This window comes from Molothrus aeneus, chromosome 1 (genome assembly GCF_037042795.1).
Source record: "Molothrus aeneus isolate 106 chromosome 1, BPBGC_Maene_1.0, whole genome shotgun sequence".
NCBI classification, from domain to species: domain Eukaryota; kingdom Metazoa; phylum Chordata; class Aves; order Passeriformes; family Icteridae; genus Molothrus; species Molothrus aeneus.
Genome location: NC_089646.1, coordinates 98634804 through 98656623, shown reverse-complemented (window position 1 = coordinate 98656623; position 21820 = coordinate 98634804). Strand labels below are relative to the sequence as shown.

General features: G+C 34.5%; 1 protein-coding gene across 1 annotated transcript in view; it reads left to right on the top strand.

The window, feature by feature from the left end:
- The window catches only part of CDH7 (cadherin 7), an 82522-nt gene extending 61944 nt beyond the window's left edge, over nt 1-20578 (top strand). Inside the window, exons 7-12 of the mRNA XM_066561267.1 lie at nt 792-1045; nt 4726-4862; nt 6765-6886; nt 8286-8403; nt 10458-10709; nt 17951-20578. Of these exons, the coding sequence (XP_066417364.1) occupies nt 792-1045; nt 4726-4862; nt 6765-6886; nt 8286-8403; nt 10458-10709; nt 17951-18444 (1377 nt within the window). The 3' untranslated portion in view covers nt 18445-20578. The remainder of the gene's footprint in view (nt 1-791; nt 1046-4725; nt 4863-6764; nt 6887-8285; nt 8404-10457; nt 10710-17950) is intronic.
- Nucleotides 20579-21820: the final 1242 nt, after the last annotated feature.

Below are 21820 nucleotides of genomic sequence, written 5' to 3'. Positions count from 1 at the left end.
CTCAGATCACAGATGTCTCATTTTTATGGAGGGTAGTTTTTGATTCTAAGGCAGTATTTATTTGAAAAGAAACTTCCATTGAAGAAAATTAAAGTAGAAGGAAGATACAAAAAATTACATGTATTTTGCTTAATAAGCAAAACAAACCAAAACAATCTCCAGACTTCATCTCAGTACAAAATATTGTGATATAAGCAGTGTAATTTAGGTCATTGCCACATTTTCTACTCAAATTTATAAGATACAGGAGAAAAGATTGTTTATTCAATCCAAATACTATACAAAACCCAATAAATTCAAAAGAAATTTAAGACAGAAAAGAATCCCACCCACAGTTTTCTGAATGAGGTTACTTGTAAGTAACCTGTAAAGATTATATTGACTTCTTATATCTGGGTAGTATGTCACATGTTATTTGCCATGAGCTTAGATAAAATATTAATAAGACAAAAATAAGTATTAATTCACAATAATGAAATAATCAGTAAGAATCTGGCCCTCAAAGAAGTTACAGAAAGTTTTGCAATTATCTTATAAATTTGTTTCACTTACAAGGTAGAACTATCTTAATGACTTAAGTCATTGCACAATATTCACTAGTGAGACACTGCAAATAGTGTTTTGAGAAAGCTAAAAAATTAACCATGAGCTATTGTCTGTCATCAAAAGTGATGGTTGTATACAAATGGCAAAGGTATTTTCATTTTATACTTACTGAAAGTTTTAAGCCGAACAGTTTTGTGTCAACATCACTGAATAATAAAATTTCCAAATAACTTTTGACTGTATAGGAGCTGGATTTTGAAGCCAAGACAAGCTATACCTTGAGGATAGAAGCAGCCAATATGCATGTTGACCCTCGTTTCCTGAGTCTGGGGCCCTTCAGTGATATGACAACAGTGAAGATAATCGTAGAGGACGTTGATGAGCCACCTGTGTTTACCTCCCGTCTGTACTCTATGGTGGTGTCTGAAGCAGCAAAGGTTGGCACAATCATTGGAACTGTAGCAGCCCATGATCCTGATGCCTCAAATAGTCCTGTCAGGTAATTCCAAGAGTTCTTAATTATTTATTCAGCCTTTGCATTGAAGTTGTTCATCTTGTGGTGGGAGGGGCTTTGGTTACACTGGAAGTCATTAATAAGCTTTATTCCCTTGCAGAGGGAGATTCAGATGTTCTATGTGTTTGCATAACTTTTATAACCTGAACTACAGAATCTCTGAAAAAAAAAAAAGTTGAAATCTCTGTGAAACAAAGAGAAGATATCGCTTCAGAATCCCAAAGGGAAGAAATCGCCTAAAAATATTGCTCATATTTATTACTCTCTAATCTTAGGAAGAGCCTATTATTATCTATAGCAAGTTATGTTCTCTTAAATCAACCAGGATCAAAAATTATATCTATATTATACATGTATGCTTGAATAATGATTCATAGTCTGTGTGCACTAGGAATCAGAATGTAATAGGACATAAATTGGAAACATTCGTAAGAACTTTTTACATGAGAAAAGTGGACAGGATGAGATGCATCCTGTCTAGTCAGGATGGTTAGAGGTTTCTGGTTTTGTAAATATTGCTGCAGCCAAATATCTTCCATTTGAATGGGAAGAGGCATGATCACTGGAAATTCATAAACTGTCAAGGCCCTCTTCCTTTGTTGTCAGTGTCTGAAAAACCGGCAAGTCTTCCAAAATATAATATACAAGATCATTGAGAAACCATAGGAGAACACAAATTCTCAATCTTATGTTTGCCTGTATCTAAGGTCAGAGCTCAAGAGCAAAGACTCACCACCTTAATTACAACAATAATGAGCTACTTGTTATTTTTCTTATGCAGAGTAGTAATATTCATTTTCAAAGGAGCATGCAAAGGATCTAGAGAGTAATGGTTATAACTTAGAAACTCTGTGAATTTAAACACCTGCAGGGGGAGGAACTCATACACAATTAAAAGTTAGTGCTGTTTCATTTGTTTTTATTGCTCACTTAGGGCATACATAGGAAAGATCTTTGTGGGTATTTGTTTTCATAATGTTAAGTCTTTCCTTTCATGCATTGAAAATGAACTTGGAAATCAAGTGAAATTTCTAAAGCAGAGATCTTTTGCAAAAGTAAAGCATATGTTTCACTCCTAGAGGTGATGCAAGTGTTCTATCTCCTTCATTATATATTTGCAACTTATTCAAAATAGCTGATTCCTATCATGTATAAATAAGTCCTATATGAATGTTTGGCATGGATTTACTTGTGAAATTTATCTTTGCTGTGTCAGTATTTTCTGGCACTAATGTTAGCAACTGGTGTATAATATCTGGTTACCAGAATCATTTAGAATAGGCAAAAACACAGTTCCATTAATGCAGGCCATGCTCAGAATGCTTAGACTCCTTTGTAAACATAAAGATGAGTTTATTGGCCTTGATCTGGTTAATTTTTACAATTCCAGCATAAAAAATAATAATATCGCCCTCTAATATCTTGAAGATTCTTTCTGCTTCAAAGTTTCTTGGAATCTGAGGAAGAGCAAAAAAGAAAAATAGGATTTATCTGTGTGCTTGTGCACCTGCTATGGACATGGTCAAAGGTACTGAAAGGTAATAAAATTTAAAGCTGTTCTACATATGCTCTGATACATCAGAGACAGATTCACCTAAAAGTGGAATGTGCTAAGGAGGATTAAAGCATAAAACTTTTCATGATCTGTTTAAGGAGTTTAAATTATAAATCTATAAATAAGTATTCCAACTTCCAAACATTGGATTATATTTATACTGATTAAAATCTAGATTTGTTACAACTCAGAAAATGTTGAAATTACAAGATCAGACACAGAACCTTGACAATACCAAGGACTAGGAAAAATAATAAATGTTTTGAAAATAAGAGGTTATCTCATAAGGACCAGAGAACTATTGATGTTTGAACTAGCTTAAATAAAGGATTTAAAACCCCTGCAGCTCAAAGATTTTCAAGTACTATGGCTGTGAGGAATTAAAGGATTAAATATATTTAAATTTTTTTTTTTAGAATTTGAGTATGGATACAATGTTTATAAATAAGGGAAACTGCTTCCTATGCATAGAATTATTTTTATCCTTCTTTCATAAGGAGATCATCCAATTTATATAACTTGTTTGCTTTTCCACCCCCTTCCCTCTCTCCCTCATTGTCTCCCTCCTTTACTGCTTTCTTCCTTTTTGTCTTTCTCACCTCTCCATCTCCTCCTTCTCCTTCTCTTTCTCCTTTGACTCTTCAAGTTGCATAATAATAGTCTTAATAACTGGGAAATCTAAGGATTTCTAAGGGAAATCTGGCAGGAGATTGAATCTCAGCTGTGAGGCCTGCCAAGATTGACTACATAGCAGAGGTGACAGGTATAGTCTCATGGGGAAACTTGCCAGCCTCAAAGCAGCTGTAGAACACTGCTGACCAAATAAACAACAGTGCTGGCAAGAAATAAAGTGAAAAATAGCCTACAGTTAAGACAAAATGAAAGAAGAAAAGAGAAAGTGAAAGAGGGAAAGCAGTAATCCACAAAAACTGCTATTACTGTTGTCATTACAACTCGTTATTCTCTCTCTCACTGTGATATAATAAAGGTAAACAATTCTAATTATGTAACAAGGCTCTACACTTAGATTATACAGTTAGGAGACAAACATAAAAACACAGTAATGCAGTAAAGAAGATGTATATTGCAACATAGAAAAAAACATAGTTTCATAAGATCATTTTGTCTAGGAAGTCACATTTTTAACTGTCTTGCAAATTTCTTTCTTTCCATGTTCTTCAAAGAATTTGTTAAATATTATATCAATAATCTAATATATCATCAGTGTGTCAGTAATTGCAATGATCACACTTGATCCGATTCAGACGTTTTAATTCATCCTGAGTGTAGGGAGGTGCTCTGGAGTACATACTCGACCTAAATGAGAGTGCAAGAATCTGACCCAATTATAAATCTAATGTCAAAAATACTCCAGTTGTAAATCTAAATCTGCCTGATGAGCGGTCCCTTATTCTCAAAAGGGATATAAGGAAATCAACCACAGGTGTTTTGACCTTTTCTCTTATGCTATTTTCAGTTTGCTAAGGAGCTCCTAAGGAGCTCCCCTTCCTAAAACAAATTGGGATGTGTTAAGCCAAAGAGTTCAGGGCATGAGCCTGTGTTTGTTTAATGACAGTAAAGCACTGTGAACTGACAGTGATGACATGCAATCCGTTGACCCTAGGCTGAATCATCTCCCCTTTTTCACTCTTCCCCTGCAGCTCTGGGTGACTCAGGGAGTCTTGTGCTGGTGATTGAAAGCTCTGCACTCAGACTGCGAGCCCCATGGGATCGGTGCCCGGCTGGTACAGCCTTGTAGCAAATTCCAACTCCCCTGCTCCTTAGCTGGCTCTCAGGAGGATGCTATTTGATTAATTTCTGAATTTGTTTTACAGCATAGAGGAAGAAAAAAAAGACAGACGAATACCTATAACCTCGCTTAGGACGACACTCTGGGAGTGTAGCCTGCCATTTTCAGCACAAGTTACTGTGTAATTCTCTCACCTTTGCAAGTGGCTTTGCTTCTCTCAGTGCCCCAGGGAAACTGGACTGAGCAATGCTCAAACTAAGGCAACAGTGGAAGTGCTTTCCCTTTAATAAGAAATCAGTGAAATGTTTTTACAAGCAGTAAATGAGCATAAATGAAAAGTTTCTTTCATCCTTTACCTAGGTATTCGATAGATCGAAACACAGATCTGGAGAGGTATTTCAATATTGATGCCAACAGTGGAGTCATTACAACTGCCAAATCTTTGGACAGGGAAACTAATGCTGTTCATAATATCACAGTTTTGGCCATGGAAAGTCGTAAGTATCCATAGAAAGATTTTTATCAATAGTTTGTGTGTAAAGCTTCAGGCTTGATTTTGGTGAGCTTCACTCAAAGAAATTCTGGCAGCTGCAAAGTGTGGCAGATAAATATAACATATTGCTTAATTCAAAAGAAAGCTATATGATAAAAGTATAAAAATACAACAGTTCAGATGTTTGCTCTTTCATTTGCTTCACACCTTGTATATTCTTTTATCTTCTGAAAGACAAATGCAAAGGAAGATGAAATATGCTAAGTCAGCAGTCTCACACTAAGTGTCATTACAGGAAAGGTGATATGGAAGATAGAGAAGAATGGTTACCCCATCTCCATGAGGGCACTCACAGTTGATTGCTGTTGGTCAACCACAGCATTCTTAAAAGCTGTAAAGAAAAGGGGATGTGAATGCTAATGTGGATTAATTTTCCTGACTCTAAGATACTGCTATAGAAGTTATTTTGTATTTGGTATCTTTTTCTGGTGTAAGATAAAAAGTGTTAAAAAAATGTAGGGTTTCAAATTGCTACAAGAATTCTTCTAATGCAGGCTCAAACATAAACTTGTTCTCCTTTGAATACATTTTGTAAAGTGCTTTTATATTTAAAGAATTTATATCTTCAAATTTCATCTTTATTGCTACTCTGTTGGGCTGTGATAATAAAAGTTATCAGTTCTCTGGCTTGCTATTGTAAAATTCATCACTTCTTAATTTCAGTGAGCTTAATTTAACATTCAACCTGAAAGTTAAGCTTTATTGTGTAGTGTCTCTATGAATCTATCTTCTATTATCATGAGTAATATTTTAGCCTAAAAACATAAAACACAAAATTTTTCCTGGGTGGTAGCAAAACTGATGAGGTAGACAAGGGGCATACCTGAAACAAATGAGGGTCTAGGAGCAGAAGTAAAAACTTGTATTGTTTTAATTTATATTTATTTCTGCTTGGTTTTCAATAAGCTTAGCTCAGCAGAGGAAACATTTGGTCTCAAAAAGGCTTGCTTCTCTGGCATTTCACATATGAAATAAAAAAACACCCAAAAAACCCCACCTTGTGATTAACATTTGGATACTTAAAATATTTATTAAAATGTGGCTGCAATACACTCTAAAAAATAAATACATGTTTGAAGTTTTGTAAAGTTTTTCATTTTGTCCTGCTGTAACATTAATATCATCATTTTTGGTGAAAAAGGATTATAACAACTCTTTTCCCTGCTCTGAAAGAGAAGCAAAATAATTATTGGACTCACTGATGTCCCTATGCTTAGTCCAAAATACAATTACCATTTAAAGTATTACACTGGACAATGAACATACTCAGTTTAGCTGGAGATGTATACCAGTTTAGGATGTGATTCATAGTTAAGGTGTTCAACATGTGAATGACAGTATTGAAATACTTAGTTGTGTGTGCACTTTAAATATTTTGGGATTTGCTTCAGAATGCAGCCCTCTCTTCTTTTCTCTTACACATAGCTGATAAAATTCTGGTTTTGACTTCTCAATAGACTGATCCATCTAAAGTTCAGAAAAAAAAAAAGTTTAACCTATAATAATCATGCTATTCTCCATATGAATAGTGATGGCCTGGCTAGCTTGGTGATGATTTTACATCATCTTGCTTTTATCCTTCCATGTGATTTGATTCAATGCTGTGATTATTGAGTAAGATTTCCAGTTTATCCTGAGAGTAAAATCTTAGATTAATTGAAGCAGATGGAGTACGTAAATGTTGGTCCAGAAGATCAAGACAAGAGCTTCCTTTGTATTTGAGGGAGGGATTATAATTGATTTGACATGCATATCCAAAAGAAGAATGCAAATAAAAAAGATAATGACCTTCAGAATAACTTGCAAGGATCTCCTTTTAATTGTTTTATTGGACTTTTTCCTGTAGAGAATCCAGCGCAGATTGGGAGAGGCTATGTAGCCATCACAATCCTTGACATCAATGACAATGCCCCTGAGTTTGCCATGGAGTATGAGACAACTGTCTGTGAAAATGCTCAGCCTGGTCAGGTATGTCTTGATAGGTTTTTTGTTTATTTTTACCAAATAATCAGCCATTCCTTATGAAAGCCTTCCAGCTTTAAGAAAAATCCTCTTATAACAGTAAGAATGAGGCTCTGATAAACACTACACGCAAAGAGTAGGAAAGATCCAGGTATAAAAAATATTGGTTGAAAGTCATGTTAAAATCTCTGGCTTTCTTACTTGTATAACTGATACATTTTACTTAACTCACCCAAATTTGAATAATACTGGGAACGCATGCTTTCTCCTAATTTTTGTGGGAAGTTGGAAGCAGTAACACAAAGGTCATTCAGAGATTAAATGTCCACCATTCTGAAAATGAGTACATACTTTTAATCCCCCTAGGAAGTATGGACACAGTTTCACAATGGGAATATATTCCTATTTTTTATTCCCATATTTTCAACTACACAAATATCTTCCAAGTAGTCCTAGACTTCACTAAATCTATCACTAGTTCTTTGTCCTTCGTGACCCTCATATTTGGCCTTTTCCTCTCTGCTTTCGAAGACCTCACAAAATGCATGTACTTTCTCAGTCTCTCCTTCCACTTCCAGAAAACTTGTAGATGTTGCACCTGCAAAGATCCTGCATATTTCCAGGAAGACTTTGTGCTTTTATTCCTTCTCCCAGTGCTTTTATTCCTTCTCCCAGTGTATTGTCCTTCCTGTGGTAGATGTTTATTGCACATTTCAAAATCACCTCATTATTTAAATTCTGACAAGAACCCACTATGATTATTAGCTTGTGTTCATGAGAAACATAGACTATGCATGCTCTCATTGTTGTACCTTTCTGTTTTCCCTGTGCTCTGATCAGAACAAGACCAGAGAACTGGAGTTTCCAATTTTTGTGGTTTTTAACTAGTGGTGACAATTTCTTTAGAGGTAGATTTTGACAGAATTTTAGAAAATGAATTTAAGAACTATTAGTAATGAAATTTGAGAAAACAATAATAATATAATGTACCTTTCTGTTTTCCATTATATTAAAAAAAAACAAGGACATGAATTCGAATGCTCAGAAACATCACGGTTTCCTTGTGAAGGTTTACAACACTGATTACAGCCACTGATAATTACACTAAGAGCCATCCAGAAGACACACTTCTTCCACTGCTATGTAGTTTATTACTCCAAGCTCTGGCAAATGACAGGACCTAACTTTCTCCCAGAGCCTGCAGATCATTGCTTTGGCCAATAAATTTGGTACAGGTAAAGAGTTGAGTCACACATTAACAGTCTCTACATGCTAGGAGATTAGAAAACCAAAATCCAAGATGATTAGAACTTGAGGGAGGGTTGATATTTTGGTAGGTCACAGAGGGGTTATGTAATGTACATGTACATATGTGTCAATGAAACCCTGATGTATCTCAAAACAGGTGATCCAAAAAATTAGTGCAATTGATAAGGATGACCCACCAAATGGCCATCAGTTCTACTTCAGTTTAACAGCAGAGGCAGCAAATAACCACAATTTTACATTGCAGGACAACAAAGGTAAGAAAACTTTGATTTGGTAAATATTCATCAATAGCACCTTCCGTTTTCAATGCAGCATGCTTTCTATGACATACATAAACTTCTCTTTTGATAAAGACATAAACTACAATCAGCCTGCCAAATAATTTTATCTGTAGACTATTTGTCAAAGGAATTAAGCTTTTGCTTGAATCATTTAAAGCCTTGAGCCAAGCAAAGCAGCATCAAATCTTTAAATCTTTACCTTTTTTTTTCTATCACTCAGTCTTCACATTTTTGCATGTATTTATGGGTTTTTATCTAAATTATATTTTACCTTGGGGCAGTGACTGAAAAATGTCCAGGAATTCATGTCTTATTAATATAACTCAGGGCATAAAAAATGAGTGCACAATAGATGGAGATGTTTTGGGATTTGTGGAGGTTTTGTTTGGTTTTTAGAAAGAACACATCTTTTCATAACTAAGTATGTCCCCTCTTGAAGAATGCTTTTGATAATGAAAGCTGCCTATAATATTTGCACAGACTTCTTATGACTGTTTCCTCAAAGACTCACACTGACATCCCATTTCTGTTAGTTGAAATATCTGAGAACACACTCTAATTACTGCCCTCATTAGTTGCACTGCACAGTACAGCAGCTGGGCACGTGTCAGGCTGTTTAGCTATTAGCTGTAGCAAACAGAACTAAATAGACAGGGTATTGCTCTTGCACTGCTCTTTTATGGATCAGTACTTAGCCAGAGCTATAAAGTCATCCTATTAGTAAAACAAGAAAAACAAACATATGGACACTGAAGGACACTGTTTGTACAGGCAGACTTTGAATAATATTCATTAAGTATAATGTGTGACCCAATAAAGTTCTTTCATGCAGATCTTCCTTGCCTTACCTTACATGTAGTTAATGAAATGCTTAATTTTCTTCATATGAACAGCTTGCAGTTTAAAACTGAAGATTCTAACAGTAACTCAATCAAAATAATAAAAGTGCATTAGAATAGGACTGTTCAGAAATCTGACATAATGAAAACTGTAAAGTAGTTAATGAAGAGACCCTCTTCCCTAAGAACTTATAACTTAATAAAAGTAATACCAGACTTTTGTAATGCCTGTAAAATCAGTGGAGGTACAAGACACAGCAGTAGCTGCCTCATTCAACATTGGTTAATTTTATGCATCTCTCATCTGATGTTATATCAAGAGGTCCTTGCATATTTTGCCGGATAGATCATAATAGATGACACAGTAAGATAACTTTGCTGACTACCAACATGTCTGTCTATAGATAGATAGATAGATAGATCGATCGATCGATCAATCGATCAACTGAATGAACATTTCTATACATGCTGGGAGATGTAACTCCCTACCTCTCAGGAGCTCTCAATCTGCACTGTACACAGTGAGTTTTGAGATATCTTCTCGAACACATGGGCTTTTTAATCACACAACTCAGACCACTGTCAATCTATACATTTTAAACTGATTATAATAGCTATCTTGAATCTCAGAAGAGTCTGAGAACAACAGCATTTCTTTGTTGCATGCCCAATTACCTTGTTTGTGCATGGATGGGAATTTTTTTGCATTCAAAAAATATTTCATTAATCTTCAGAACCTATTCTCCCATCAAAATGGTCATTGCTTCCAATTATATTTTATCTGTAGCTGTAAATATTTAAAATAGATGTTTCTAAATACCTGGAAACATGTATTTAGATACCTAATCTGATAACTGAAGGGCAATTTTTTTTCTTTTTACATTTATCTCACCTTCACCTATCTATCTAGATTGTGAAAATGTGAGCTTAGATTAAAAAAAATGGACTCTGCTTTTTTGAAATATATTTTGTTGAAAATATATTGTTGCTGTTGTTGTTTAGTTGTGTGTGATTTCTCAGTTGATCTTACCTCTGCAGCTTCAAAAGTATCTGACTGGGAAAGGTAAACTTATTGAAATAATTTTATTGTTTTTATAAAGTCTTTAAGTAGAAGGCTATAGTATTTATAAGCTTGTGTTTCAGAAAAGTCACATATTTTATAATTTGTCTTTTTATTCCTTTATCTAGATAATACTGCGACAGTATTAACCAAAAGAAATGGGTTTCGAAGACAGGAACAGTCTGTTTTCTACTTGCCAATATTCATAGTGGACAGTGGATCACCTTCACTTAGTAGCACTAATACTCTCACCATCAGGGTCTGTGATTGTGATGCAGATGGTATTGCTCAGACATGCAATGCAGAAGCATATATCTTGCCTGCAGGACTTAGCACTGGAGCCCTGATAGCAATATTGGCCTGTGTCTTGACACTGCTAGGTATGTCTTCTTTCTCTTACCCTTCTTTTCCATTCAGTGCATCATGGCAAAAGATACATGCATATAAGCTTCAACATTCCCCTCCACCTTGATTTCTGTGAACAGGCACAGATAGTATTCAAGAAAGAACAGTGTTTTGTATCATTAGCACAAAAAAACCCTTTAGATTGGGATTATCAATTTAGATTATTTGTTTCTAAATCAAATTGCCTCTGGATAGATATAAGAAATTACAGTAAAAGAAAAAAAGTTTGACATGCATCAAATGTAATATTTAAGAAATAGACAGTGCGGTTTATGGAAGCATCTGGTTTAGCATACTCACCATTAACTGGTATCAGTGTGTCCCTTTTCCACAGGCATAATTGCTTTTAAGCATTTACTGATTTGCAGAGAACAAAAGATATTCAGAAAATAAAACAGATGAAATTTACTCATGAGAATCATAATTAGTTGGCATCATTTGCAGAGTGATCTTTTGTTACTTCTGCAAATGGCAGCACAGCTGGATTTTATGTTGAGCAGTGAAACTGCAAATAGATAAAAGGCAGTGGAAAAGAGGGAAATAGTGTCAACATCCTAGTTTGCCTAGCATTTCTCATGTAATACCTAGTCATTAAGCAGTAAATGGGAAAATAAAGGGTCAAATCAAGAAATAAAGATGAAGAATAAGGTGAGCAAAAGTGAAGTTTTGGGTTCTGTCTGGAAATTCTTATGTTAACAGGGTACCCCGTTCAGCACATAAGAATTTTCATCAGTGTTGCTATCAATTAAGAGATTTTTCTATTCCCTGTCTGTACATACCAGTCTAAGGAAAGGGAGAAGACCACAGTCTTCTTAGGTTGGGATAATCACAGTGGTGTTTTATTTTCCACTGTTATCAAAGTAATTTGCATAGGTCAAATCAAGAGACTTGTGTCCAAACTTCTGTCCGTGGCAGTATTTCTACCATGTACAGATATGTCTTCTTTCACACTCTGATTCATGTCTCTGGAAACCATTAGAAGGAAATGTTCCTTCTGCTAAAATGTTTCTAAAGGACTCCAAAATGAAAAACCTGTTGCATACTTTTTTTACAGAGTAATAAAAATCCCTACCTCTGCAACCAACTTACTCAGTAGCTATATATATATATATATATATATATATATAGGAGGTGGCATTTCTAAAGTTTTCCATCTACGTGACATAAAAAATCTAACACCATAAGACTTTATTCTCACTCAACACATGGTTAGGCCTAGGTTTAAGAAATGGAAGGGAATTATTGCCAGAATGCCAGAAGTTTTAATGAACATTTTTAAATACCATTTTTCTAGTAGCATTTCTAGCCAATTTATGTACACAAATGAACTTTATTTGGACATGAAGCTAAATGTTAGAGTTCAAAAAGATATAAAAATATTCTCTTATATCAACTGGCATTAGTATCAGTGAAAAAACACCCTCTTTAAACTTCAAGTCCGATATACTTAGGAATAAAAGTCCTGTAACCATAGCAATTAATTTGATCCAAAAAGTAAATCTCACCATTTTTGTTATACATGAAAAGCTAGTTTCTGAAGATTACACAGGAAACTGCTTTAGGTACCATGCAGCTTGGTCTGGTCATACACTTTTCTTAAATAGAAGCAGTAGGATTTCAAGAAGACCATTGAGTGGAGACAAAGCATGTTGGCACCAAATAACTTGCTTATTCTACTCGGTACACCAGGGGTCAAATACAACAAATAAACCAACAAATGAGCTTTTTTTCCAATTATTCTGAACAAGGGTTTGGTAGAAAAAGCTTGCATATTACCACCACATCACTGATTTTATTTGTCAAAGACTTTGGTTTTCCAAAGTCATCTGTCTGAAGGCATCAACATTGTTTATCCAAAAAGACGTTTGTATGTGCCACCATCACTTCCAGTCTAAACTGTTGCTTTTGAGTACAGTTCATAGCTGCAGGAGCAGGTTAGGCTGTGTTTGTATGAGAACCCTGACATTGAGAACTGCATTTGGGTACTGTATCCTGTTTTAGCTGCACGCCAGTGTCCATAAAGAAGAGGTACCTAAGCATCCCTGATGCCCAATGAAACCCAGCTGCTCGTCTGGTCCCAGAGACTTTCTTCTTCTCTCATTTGCTCCTAGAATATTTTTTCTGGGACCAGCTGCATGGTGGTATTGCTAGGAATTTACTTTTGCCCTTTGAATTAATTCCTGAGAAAAATGCTGAAGATCTACTAGTATAGCATAAAAAACAGGCTTCAGCTGCTGGCAAATGGTTCCAGGACTGGAACAAGGGATGCACATTTTGTGTAAGATTTTATCAGTGAAAAGAGGATACAGTCTACTGGATCAATATCTTTTCCTAACCCAAGATTAACATGCAGTACAAATCCAGTCACATTAATCAATGTCATCCCAATGTGGGTGCCAGTTGTAAAGCAGAGAAAGCATGAAATTTGCATCAATGGAATGAATACATGCATTCTGGCACCAGGGTCCTAAGTTCTCAACCAGGTCTTACTTTCTTATAGTATGATATACTTTTTGATCTTGCCCCATACCTCCCTATGGCTGATATATAACCATTTGTCTTTACCAGGACCTGGACTGTCTCAGTGGGATTTCTTAGTGTTACTACTTTTACTTTAGCAAGTAATCCATTTTAGATAAGCCCAATGTTTTCAGTGACTCTAAGAAGGAAGAAAGTACATTATTAAATTACACTCTTTTTACAATAATTGCATATAACACGGTATAGACTATTATTTCAAACTAAAATATTTTTTAAAAGCTAAAAACATTTAAAAACAAAATCTTTATCTTCATACTGACTGATGGAGTTTAAATTTTAAATTTATTCCACAAGAAAATTCCAGCATTTTTTTAATTACTCTAAACAGCTTTCCAATTATGCAGTAAGGCTAAGTTTTGCAGAAAGAAAAAAAATAAAAAATCATAAAAAGCATACAAAAAGGTAGTTTGATTCATTTTGGAATACACATAATTTTGAGGCAAGCAAGTAGAATTATTTTTAACTTTTTCTGAAAATTATACGGTAATTTAATTCAAGGCAATTTGTTTTTCAGTTAGCATCTTCCAGAAACAACTGCTTTTGTAACAACTGTTTAGCATAAAATGTTTAAATAAAATCACACAAACAGAATAATACCTTTAGATAACCTAATTACATTTGAGAAGTTAAGTATTTTCTTTGTATGGAAAGCTATATTGTCACAATACTTTTTCATAATTATTGTCTTTTATACTTCTGAATGTAATCTATTAGTGTCACCTATTTTCTTAAGAAGACTGAAGAAAGCTTCCTATTGGTGTGGCACTAGAGTTTACAAGGATAATACATTAATAAAATTTGAAAATACAGCTTTGAATAATTTTTTTACGGTTGAAAGACATCAAATTTGTTATCATTATCAAAATACCCCAATTAAATCAGAACACATAAATGTGATTTGTAAACAAGAAGCAGTTCTAGTGATAAGAATCCTATTCTCTTAATAGATACAATATGTACAGAATGTGACTATGTAATATGTGTAGGGTTTGGCCTTGCAGTTTTAAAAGTGATAAATGTGTAACTAGGGGAAAACATTCAACTAGGGGTACCCAAAGCAACACTTCCAGAAAGTGGTTTCATATGAAATGCAGCAGCTGTTTTCTGAAAGTTAGGGAGTTGATTAGGGTCATTCAGTATGGGCATTTAAAGGTCACAGTCACTTTGCAAATATCAGTCCAAACTGATTAAACAGCAGGTATAGGCAAAGTTTGTTAAGAGGGAATTAAATTCAAGTTTCCTGAGTCTTGGCCTCTGTAATCCCCAAACCTTATCTGACTGTACTGGCAACTCCAAGGTTTAACTAAATAGGTTATTAGTGTGCTGCTTAGATGGCTGGGGATCTCCAATCATCAGCTTTATGAATCATGACACACCTAAGGCATAAACCAGAGTGCAGATCTGCTCGCAGCTGATGTGGCTTATTGCTATAGTAAATTCCTGGCTTAGGGGTGTAGTGTATACAAATCATGGTAATGCTTGTGATTTAGCTCTGTGCCTTTCTGTATAGCTCTGCATGTAGTCTTCTCCCTCAGGGCCTCTCTGACTTTTATGGCTTCCTTACAATTATGCTGCAGTTGCCTTGAGTACAAAAGGAAAAATTAATACTAAACCAGAGAAATATGTTTGGGTGAACTAAACCTGACTTATTACCAGGTCATACCAAAATGAAAATTTCATGGTAATTCCAGAAAGCACACTGAAAAGAAAAAATCCACTCTTGCATTTGAAGGTGTTTTTTTTTAAAGACTGGTTTGGGTGTATTGAAACTACAAACATTTAATGTATACTAGACACAAGGATAAAACTGTGTATTACCACAGCTATTATAAAGACAAACAATTTTTGCTTGCCTACTCTACCTATTAAAGGAAATCAATATTTCTAAAAATTTAGGTAAATCAGAAGAATTAAAAGGTTAGTTTAAATCAGTCTTTGTTAATTTTGGTTATTAGGACTTTATAATTAGCAGCTTAAAATATCAATTGATTTGTTTATTTGTTACATCACATACAAAATCTGTACTGTCATTTCATCTCCTTAGTATGAGCTGGATGTATCTGTATGGAGCTAATCTAGTGCCCTCATTTGTGCCTGAAGGTTTTCCACTGTATTATTTCTTTTCTAAAAATCATGAAATTAGGTTTTTAGAAGTTCAGACAGTCCCTAATTACTGACTTAATGTCTGTTTTTGTCATAAATGTAGGAAATAAAAGCCCACCATTACTTAATGAGAAATGAAAAAAAGTTTGAAACCATTTGGATTTTATTTAAATAGCAGTGAAAATTGTTTAGGGCTTGTATTCACTTCTGCAGCTCCTGCAATGCAGCTAAAGCTTTGTTCATTTAGAGGTTAAACTTTATTGTTCATGGCTGCTGGAAAGGTTAGAAATTAATAATCTTATAAAGTTATCTAAATGCTAAAATATTTAACCTTTAGAAAGACTCCATATTTTTCTTGGCTTCAAGCAAGTGTGAGAGATAGAAGGAACACTATATAAAACATTCACTGTATCTTGATTTTTATTGTACCTTTAGGCAGACCTTCCTACTAAGTTTCTTATTTTGCACTTATTAGCATGTCTTTAACTTTCAACATGAAGTATTTTAAGAGGGACAGTAGAGTAAAAATGCATTTATTGAGTAAAGTAAATTAATAGCTGCTTACTTATATGACAATAAAATGTGGTAGTAAATGTTAAAAACAGTAATTAAGGAGTTATGTCAATAGAAATCTTGTTTGAAATATCTAATTGTGCTGTCAGCAAGGTAATTTCACTTTAAAATATCTTTTACAATAAGGGAAAACATTAAGAGTGGAGTGCAATTGTATCTAATGACAATTTTATGTTCTCTGCCGTATAATTTACAGCTTATTATACAAATATCAGAATGTTTTGAAATTTCACAAATGTCACTTTAAAGGTCAACATTTCATATTATTAAACTGCTTATGTAAATATTGTTTGGAGGAAAATCCCCCAAACTAGTGGCTTCTGAATTCAATACATAAAGGATGAATCAGGTAGATGCCAGGGGCAAAAAATGTGAAAGGGTGATGTTGATTATGTAGTAATATAGTCATGAGATATCTATTAGTAGATGGATTATTGGATATGTGTTTGGTAGCTACTGAGAAAAGAGGAAAGAATTGTTGCCTAATATATTTGTCAAAAATTTTAGAGGAAAAAATATATAGTTGCAGCTTTATTTTTAGACATGTGTGGCTCCAATGGGAAATAAAAATAGTGCAGAAAAGCATCTCTGGCTTTAGCCAATTCAATTAGTACCATAACATCTGTAGACATATACAGCTTTCTTGCACGTACAATTTACTGGTTTATTCTAGCCAAGTGATCCTAATATTGAGTAATTCCTCACAATGACTTAATTGATACTGATTTTAAGATCACTCCATGAAAAGGTTTTCAAGAATATTAGTCCCACATCATGCAATTTGTGGAGGCCACTTTTGAGACTACCTAGCGAACCTCAAGCTTAATTTTATCTCTATCACCTTTTAGCTTTTGCTTTTCCATATGTTTCTACAGCATTTAATTGGCATTGTAAGTAAAGACTGAAAATGTTATGGATGCATATAACAACATAATCTTAACATTAAAAATAATCATAAAATCAGAAGAGATTAATTAAATGTGGAATGACACTTTTCAACGTACTGTTATTTTTTCAATCATAGTGATGCCTGTGATTTCCTACGAGTGTCATTAACTCAGCAAATGTTATCCAGATGCTACAGTATAGTATTAATTATTTTCTAGGAGGATGATTCACACTCCATCATGTCCCACAGATGGATGCAATATTCACAGTATTTGTTCCATATTTTGTATGTCACCAGTGATGTTTCTCTACCAAAACTCTATTAGAACAAGAGGAGACTTGAGCTAGTTTCTTTCAGTGCTTTTGGCTGCCACTGCAGTTTAGTATTAGCTTTCAAGCTGAAAGAAACTTTAAGGGTTAAAATTGAATAACCAATTACATTTGTAGTTCTGGTACATCCAGTAAACTGTAGCCATAGCAGTTTTCATTAGATGTAAGGCATAAATCTCAAGTGCAGCACTTTGCACTTTTCAGGAAAGTGAGATCTTATATAGAAGTGGTTTTATTCCATGAACTAAGACAGTCTTATTTTATACATTGCTTAAAAATTCGATGTTCTCCAACATAAAATTTTTAAAGTTTATTTTTATTTGGCACATATTGATCATACACTTTAATGCCATCACTTTCCAAACTATGTTTTTTAAATTATATTCCGTCAACTTATGAATGTGCTTTTATCACTTGGGCATTTAAGAGTTCAGGAAAAGTTGTTTGGTTTTTTTAAAAATTATTATGATTTCTTGGCTGTGAGATTTTCAGTCAGACTGAACTGAAATTTATGCTTAGCAGACAATATAGGATATTAGAATTAGAAATGAGACGGTAATCCTGAATGATTTGGAAAATAGATTCTTAGGGTCTAAAAAGCTTATAGTTTAAAAGCTATTTCATAATCTGCTAGGTTTCACATCTAACTGCACAAATTTCTTGCATCTAACTGTATAAATTCCTTGGGTCTTTGTCATATAAATTAATGGGTGCTTCCAACATTAGGAAAAATATGAGAAAACTTCGGCGCTGCTAAAACTCTAGCTTTTCTTTGTTCCAGTTCTCGTCTTGCTGATTGTCACCATGAGGCGACGGAAAAAAGAGCCCCTCATTTTTGATGAAGAGAGAGATATCAGAGAAAACATTGTCAGGTATGATGATGAGGGTGGTGGAGAAGAAGACACAGAGGCTTTTGACATGGCTGCCTTAAGGAACCTCAACATCATGCGAGACACCAAGACCAGAAGGGACGTGACACCTGAGATTCAGTTCTTGAGCAGACCGACTTTTAAAAGTATCCCAGATAATGTCATTTTTAGGGAATTTATCTGGGAAAGACTAAAAGAAGCTGACGTGGACCCCTGCGCGCCGCCCTACGACTCCCTGCAGACGTACGCATTTGAAGGGAACGGCTCGGTGGCGGAGTCGCTCAGTTCTTTAGATTCCATCAGCTCAAACTCTGACCAGAACTACGATTACCTCAGTGACTGGGGTCCTCGTTTTAAAAGGCTTGCAGATATGTATGGGACCGGACCAGAATGCTTATACTCCTAGCCTTGGAACCTTTCTCTGAAAATGCACTGAAGAATATTAAAACAGAAAACTCAACCTAACAGACTGAGGAAAGTTGTAAATATTTTCCCATTTTTTAAATTTTAGGTTGTTTTTTGTTTTTTTTGTTTTGTTTTGTTTTTGCCTTGGTGGAACATATCTTCATTAGACTTGTACTAGGGACTGCACTGACCACACAGAATATGAGCATTTGGTGGCATTTTTGATAAAATGAAATGCTCAGACACGTTCAAATAGATAGCAACCCTCATATACCTGCAGAGGCAACTCACTTTCAAGAGTATGTTACACAGTCACCTCAGTGAGCTGGCATCTGTAGATGCCTTCACAGTATTGCTATATTGAGAATACAGAGTCCCTGTTTTAAGAATAAATATATTTTCAAATATATAACTCAATTCAATATTACAGTACTTGTAGTTACACAGGCAAGGTTTTTTTAGCAAATTTTCTTTACTCTGTGCATACAGCTTATTAGAACAAAAGCAGAAGGACTGATGAAAACAAACAAAAGCCCAGAAAATATTTTTGTGTTTCTTCTGAGCTATTTAATCAGAAATTCCTGTAATTTTCTGGGTAGTTTTCAAGAAATTATTGTTTGTACTAAGAAATTCCACAGTGTGTCGTCAACTTACAAAGTAGCTTAAAATTCACATAAAACTATAAATATGGAGGTGTAGTCCTATGGATGGGAAGTTTTGTGATGCCCATGTAGGTATAGAAAAGGTGTTGCTGTCTATTTGCTATTTTTTATTCTCTCTTCTGATTTGTACAGGAGAACTTATCCTTTTTTACCATTGTTTGACATAAAGTGTTATATTTATTTTGGAACTCCAATCTCCACTAAATTCAGGTCCATTTTACTGCCTCATGGTTTTAGACTTGTCAGAACATGCTGATTTTTCTCCAGTCTCAGATAAATGTGGGAAATGAAGCATGGAAGTGGAAACATTACAGTAAACAAGGCCAACCACCATTCATCCCACAGAAAGGAGAGCAGCTCCAAGGATGTGCAGTTGTTCTTCTGAGCCATTACAAAGTCTGAGACATTTAAAGAAGATATTTGTACATTGAATTTTTTGAAAGAAGACTGCAGAGGTAGTTGGGATTGTCTTAATGCAAGATTTAATTTTCAAGGTTAAACATGCTATATGCTTCAAAGACTGTAAACACCTCACTCTTCTTCTTCCCTTCTCTTTTGCTGCTGATGAATCACAGCAAAAGATTTTTCTATTTCTTTCTTATGTTAAACAATGTAACACTATTAACTTCAGAGGTCATCTTTAGATCCTGCTGCACATAAGTATTATTTCCCCAAGGTGTTAACTCACTACACTTAATTTCTATGCTGGTTCAGGAGTGCCAAAACAGAAGGACAACTATTATTGGTTAATATACTGTATGATTTTGAAGTAGGATTTCTTAGAATAAGACAACTTTTTTATGATTCCGACAATATTTATACTTCATCTTTCATGATTTATTACTAGATAATAAGACATATATTCAAGTTAAATAGTGAGTTTAGGTATTATTTCAGATTTTTTTTGTTTTAGATAAAATGTAGATGAGTTCCTGAATTAGAATCTGTTCCTGCAAATTTTTTGCTTGTACCTAACTGGAAATGACTTGACCTGCCTGCAATTACTGAAGGGTACACTGAATTGTTTACAGAACTGTGTTTGTGAACAGAAGGTGCTCCACAGAGGATGATGCTCACTCTAAAAGTACTTCTTTCTGAGAGAAGGATCCTTGTACTGAAATCCTAACGTATGAGCGATGTGAGGCTGGGGGATGGGAAATTATCATTAAGGCTCTTTAATTTTTGCAGCCCGGCATTATCAATTAATTATGTGAAAGTGGCCTTCAACTCCAAAAGAAAAGAAAAATAATTTTAATCATCTACAACATACTTAATTTGAGTTACATGTTAATAGACAATCATTGTTTCATAATTCAGTAGATTTGCTTCTAGTTGTATGAAATATATATATATAGGCATATATATATATATATATGACAGATTTTGTAATGGAACTGAAAGATATCGTCCATGACTTTTAGTCATACATGTAAGATTTTCAATAAAAGTATTAAAAAATAGGGAAAAAAAGAACCATGTGTACACAGTTTAATGAGAGCAAGATATGCTGCAGAATATAAGCAGATATTAAATCAGAGAGGTTCTGAAAGAACAGTTTTCATTAATCTCCTTGTTCTTTGTGGGAAGATACTTCATGCATCTGGATTAAGATGTCAGAAATGCTGATTTTAGCACGTAACATTCACAGGAGATTTAAATGTGGTTTAGAGTAAACAGCCCAATTTCCTTGGTTTTCTACCTTCTGTATCTATAAAAAACCCAAAAACCTCCACTATTAGGAAACTATGTTAGGGTGGGGTTTCTTTTACGTGCTTTCTACAGAAAAAAATATGCTTTTTTCTGATACCATAAAAGCTCTGCACATACATGTTTTCTGTTGCACAGTTCTAATTTAATTAAGATTGCTGTTGCATTCTACATGCTTCCCTGCTGATTGTATTGTTGCAGTTAGAAAGGAAGGTGGAAATCCCCTATATTTGGTGACAGGTATTACTCTAGCATACACATAAGGGTGTGTATAATATGCATGCTATATAATGCTCACCAAAGCTTACCACAACTACAGGTTTTTACAGTTTGTAATCTGATTCAAATTCTTTTGTTGAGTCTTACTTATGGTGCATAGCTGAATGGCATAAAGTATATTCTACTGACAAAATACCATAAAATGTAAAAAACGTTTTCTCTGTCTGGGAAAGATGATGAAGTTATTTGGGCAAATTAATTAGAACAGGCCTTTAAGAATACTTCCAATCATATTTATTTATTTAACTTTCTGAAGAGCTTCAGTATCTAACTAGAAGCCACAAATCCTAGGTAAAAAATAGGTCAAACATTGCAGTCTCTCTCATCTTTCAGTGGAATAACGTCTTTCCTTCTGCCATATGCCAATGGAATAAGCTTATTTTAGATTGAGATTTCCAAGAATCTTGAAAAGTGCACAGTTTTAAGAATGCTACTAAAATACTCCTGCATAAAATTAACCTGTTTGAAGAAGACTTAAGGGGAAGACTTCTTACTCTGTTTTGACCATGTGAAATCTACTGAATTCAACAGAGTCAAACAATGGACATTCTGACTAACATTCCCTATTCAAAAGAATAAACTTAGCATACTTACTCTAGGTTATACTCCCACTAAGACATAGCACGGGCCTTCCTAAGCCTCCTAGTTCTGAAGGCTGCTTAATATAATCACTGCCGGACTCATGAACTTTGATGTTACCAACTGAAATTTATCCTACTCAAAGAATTA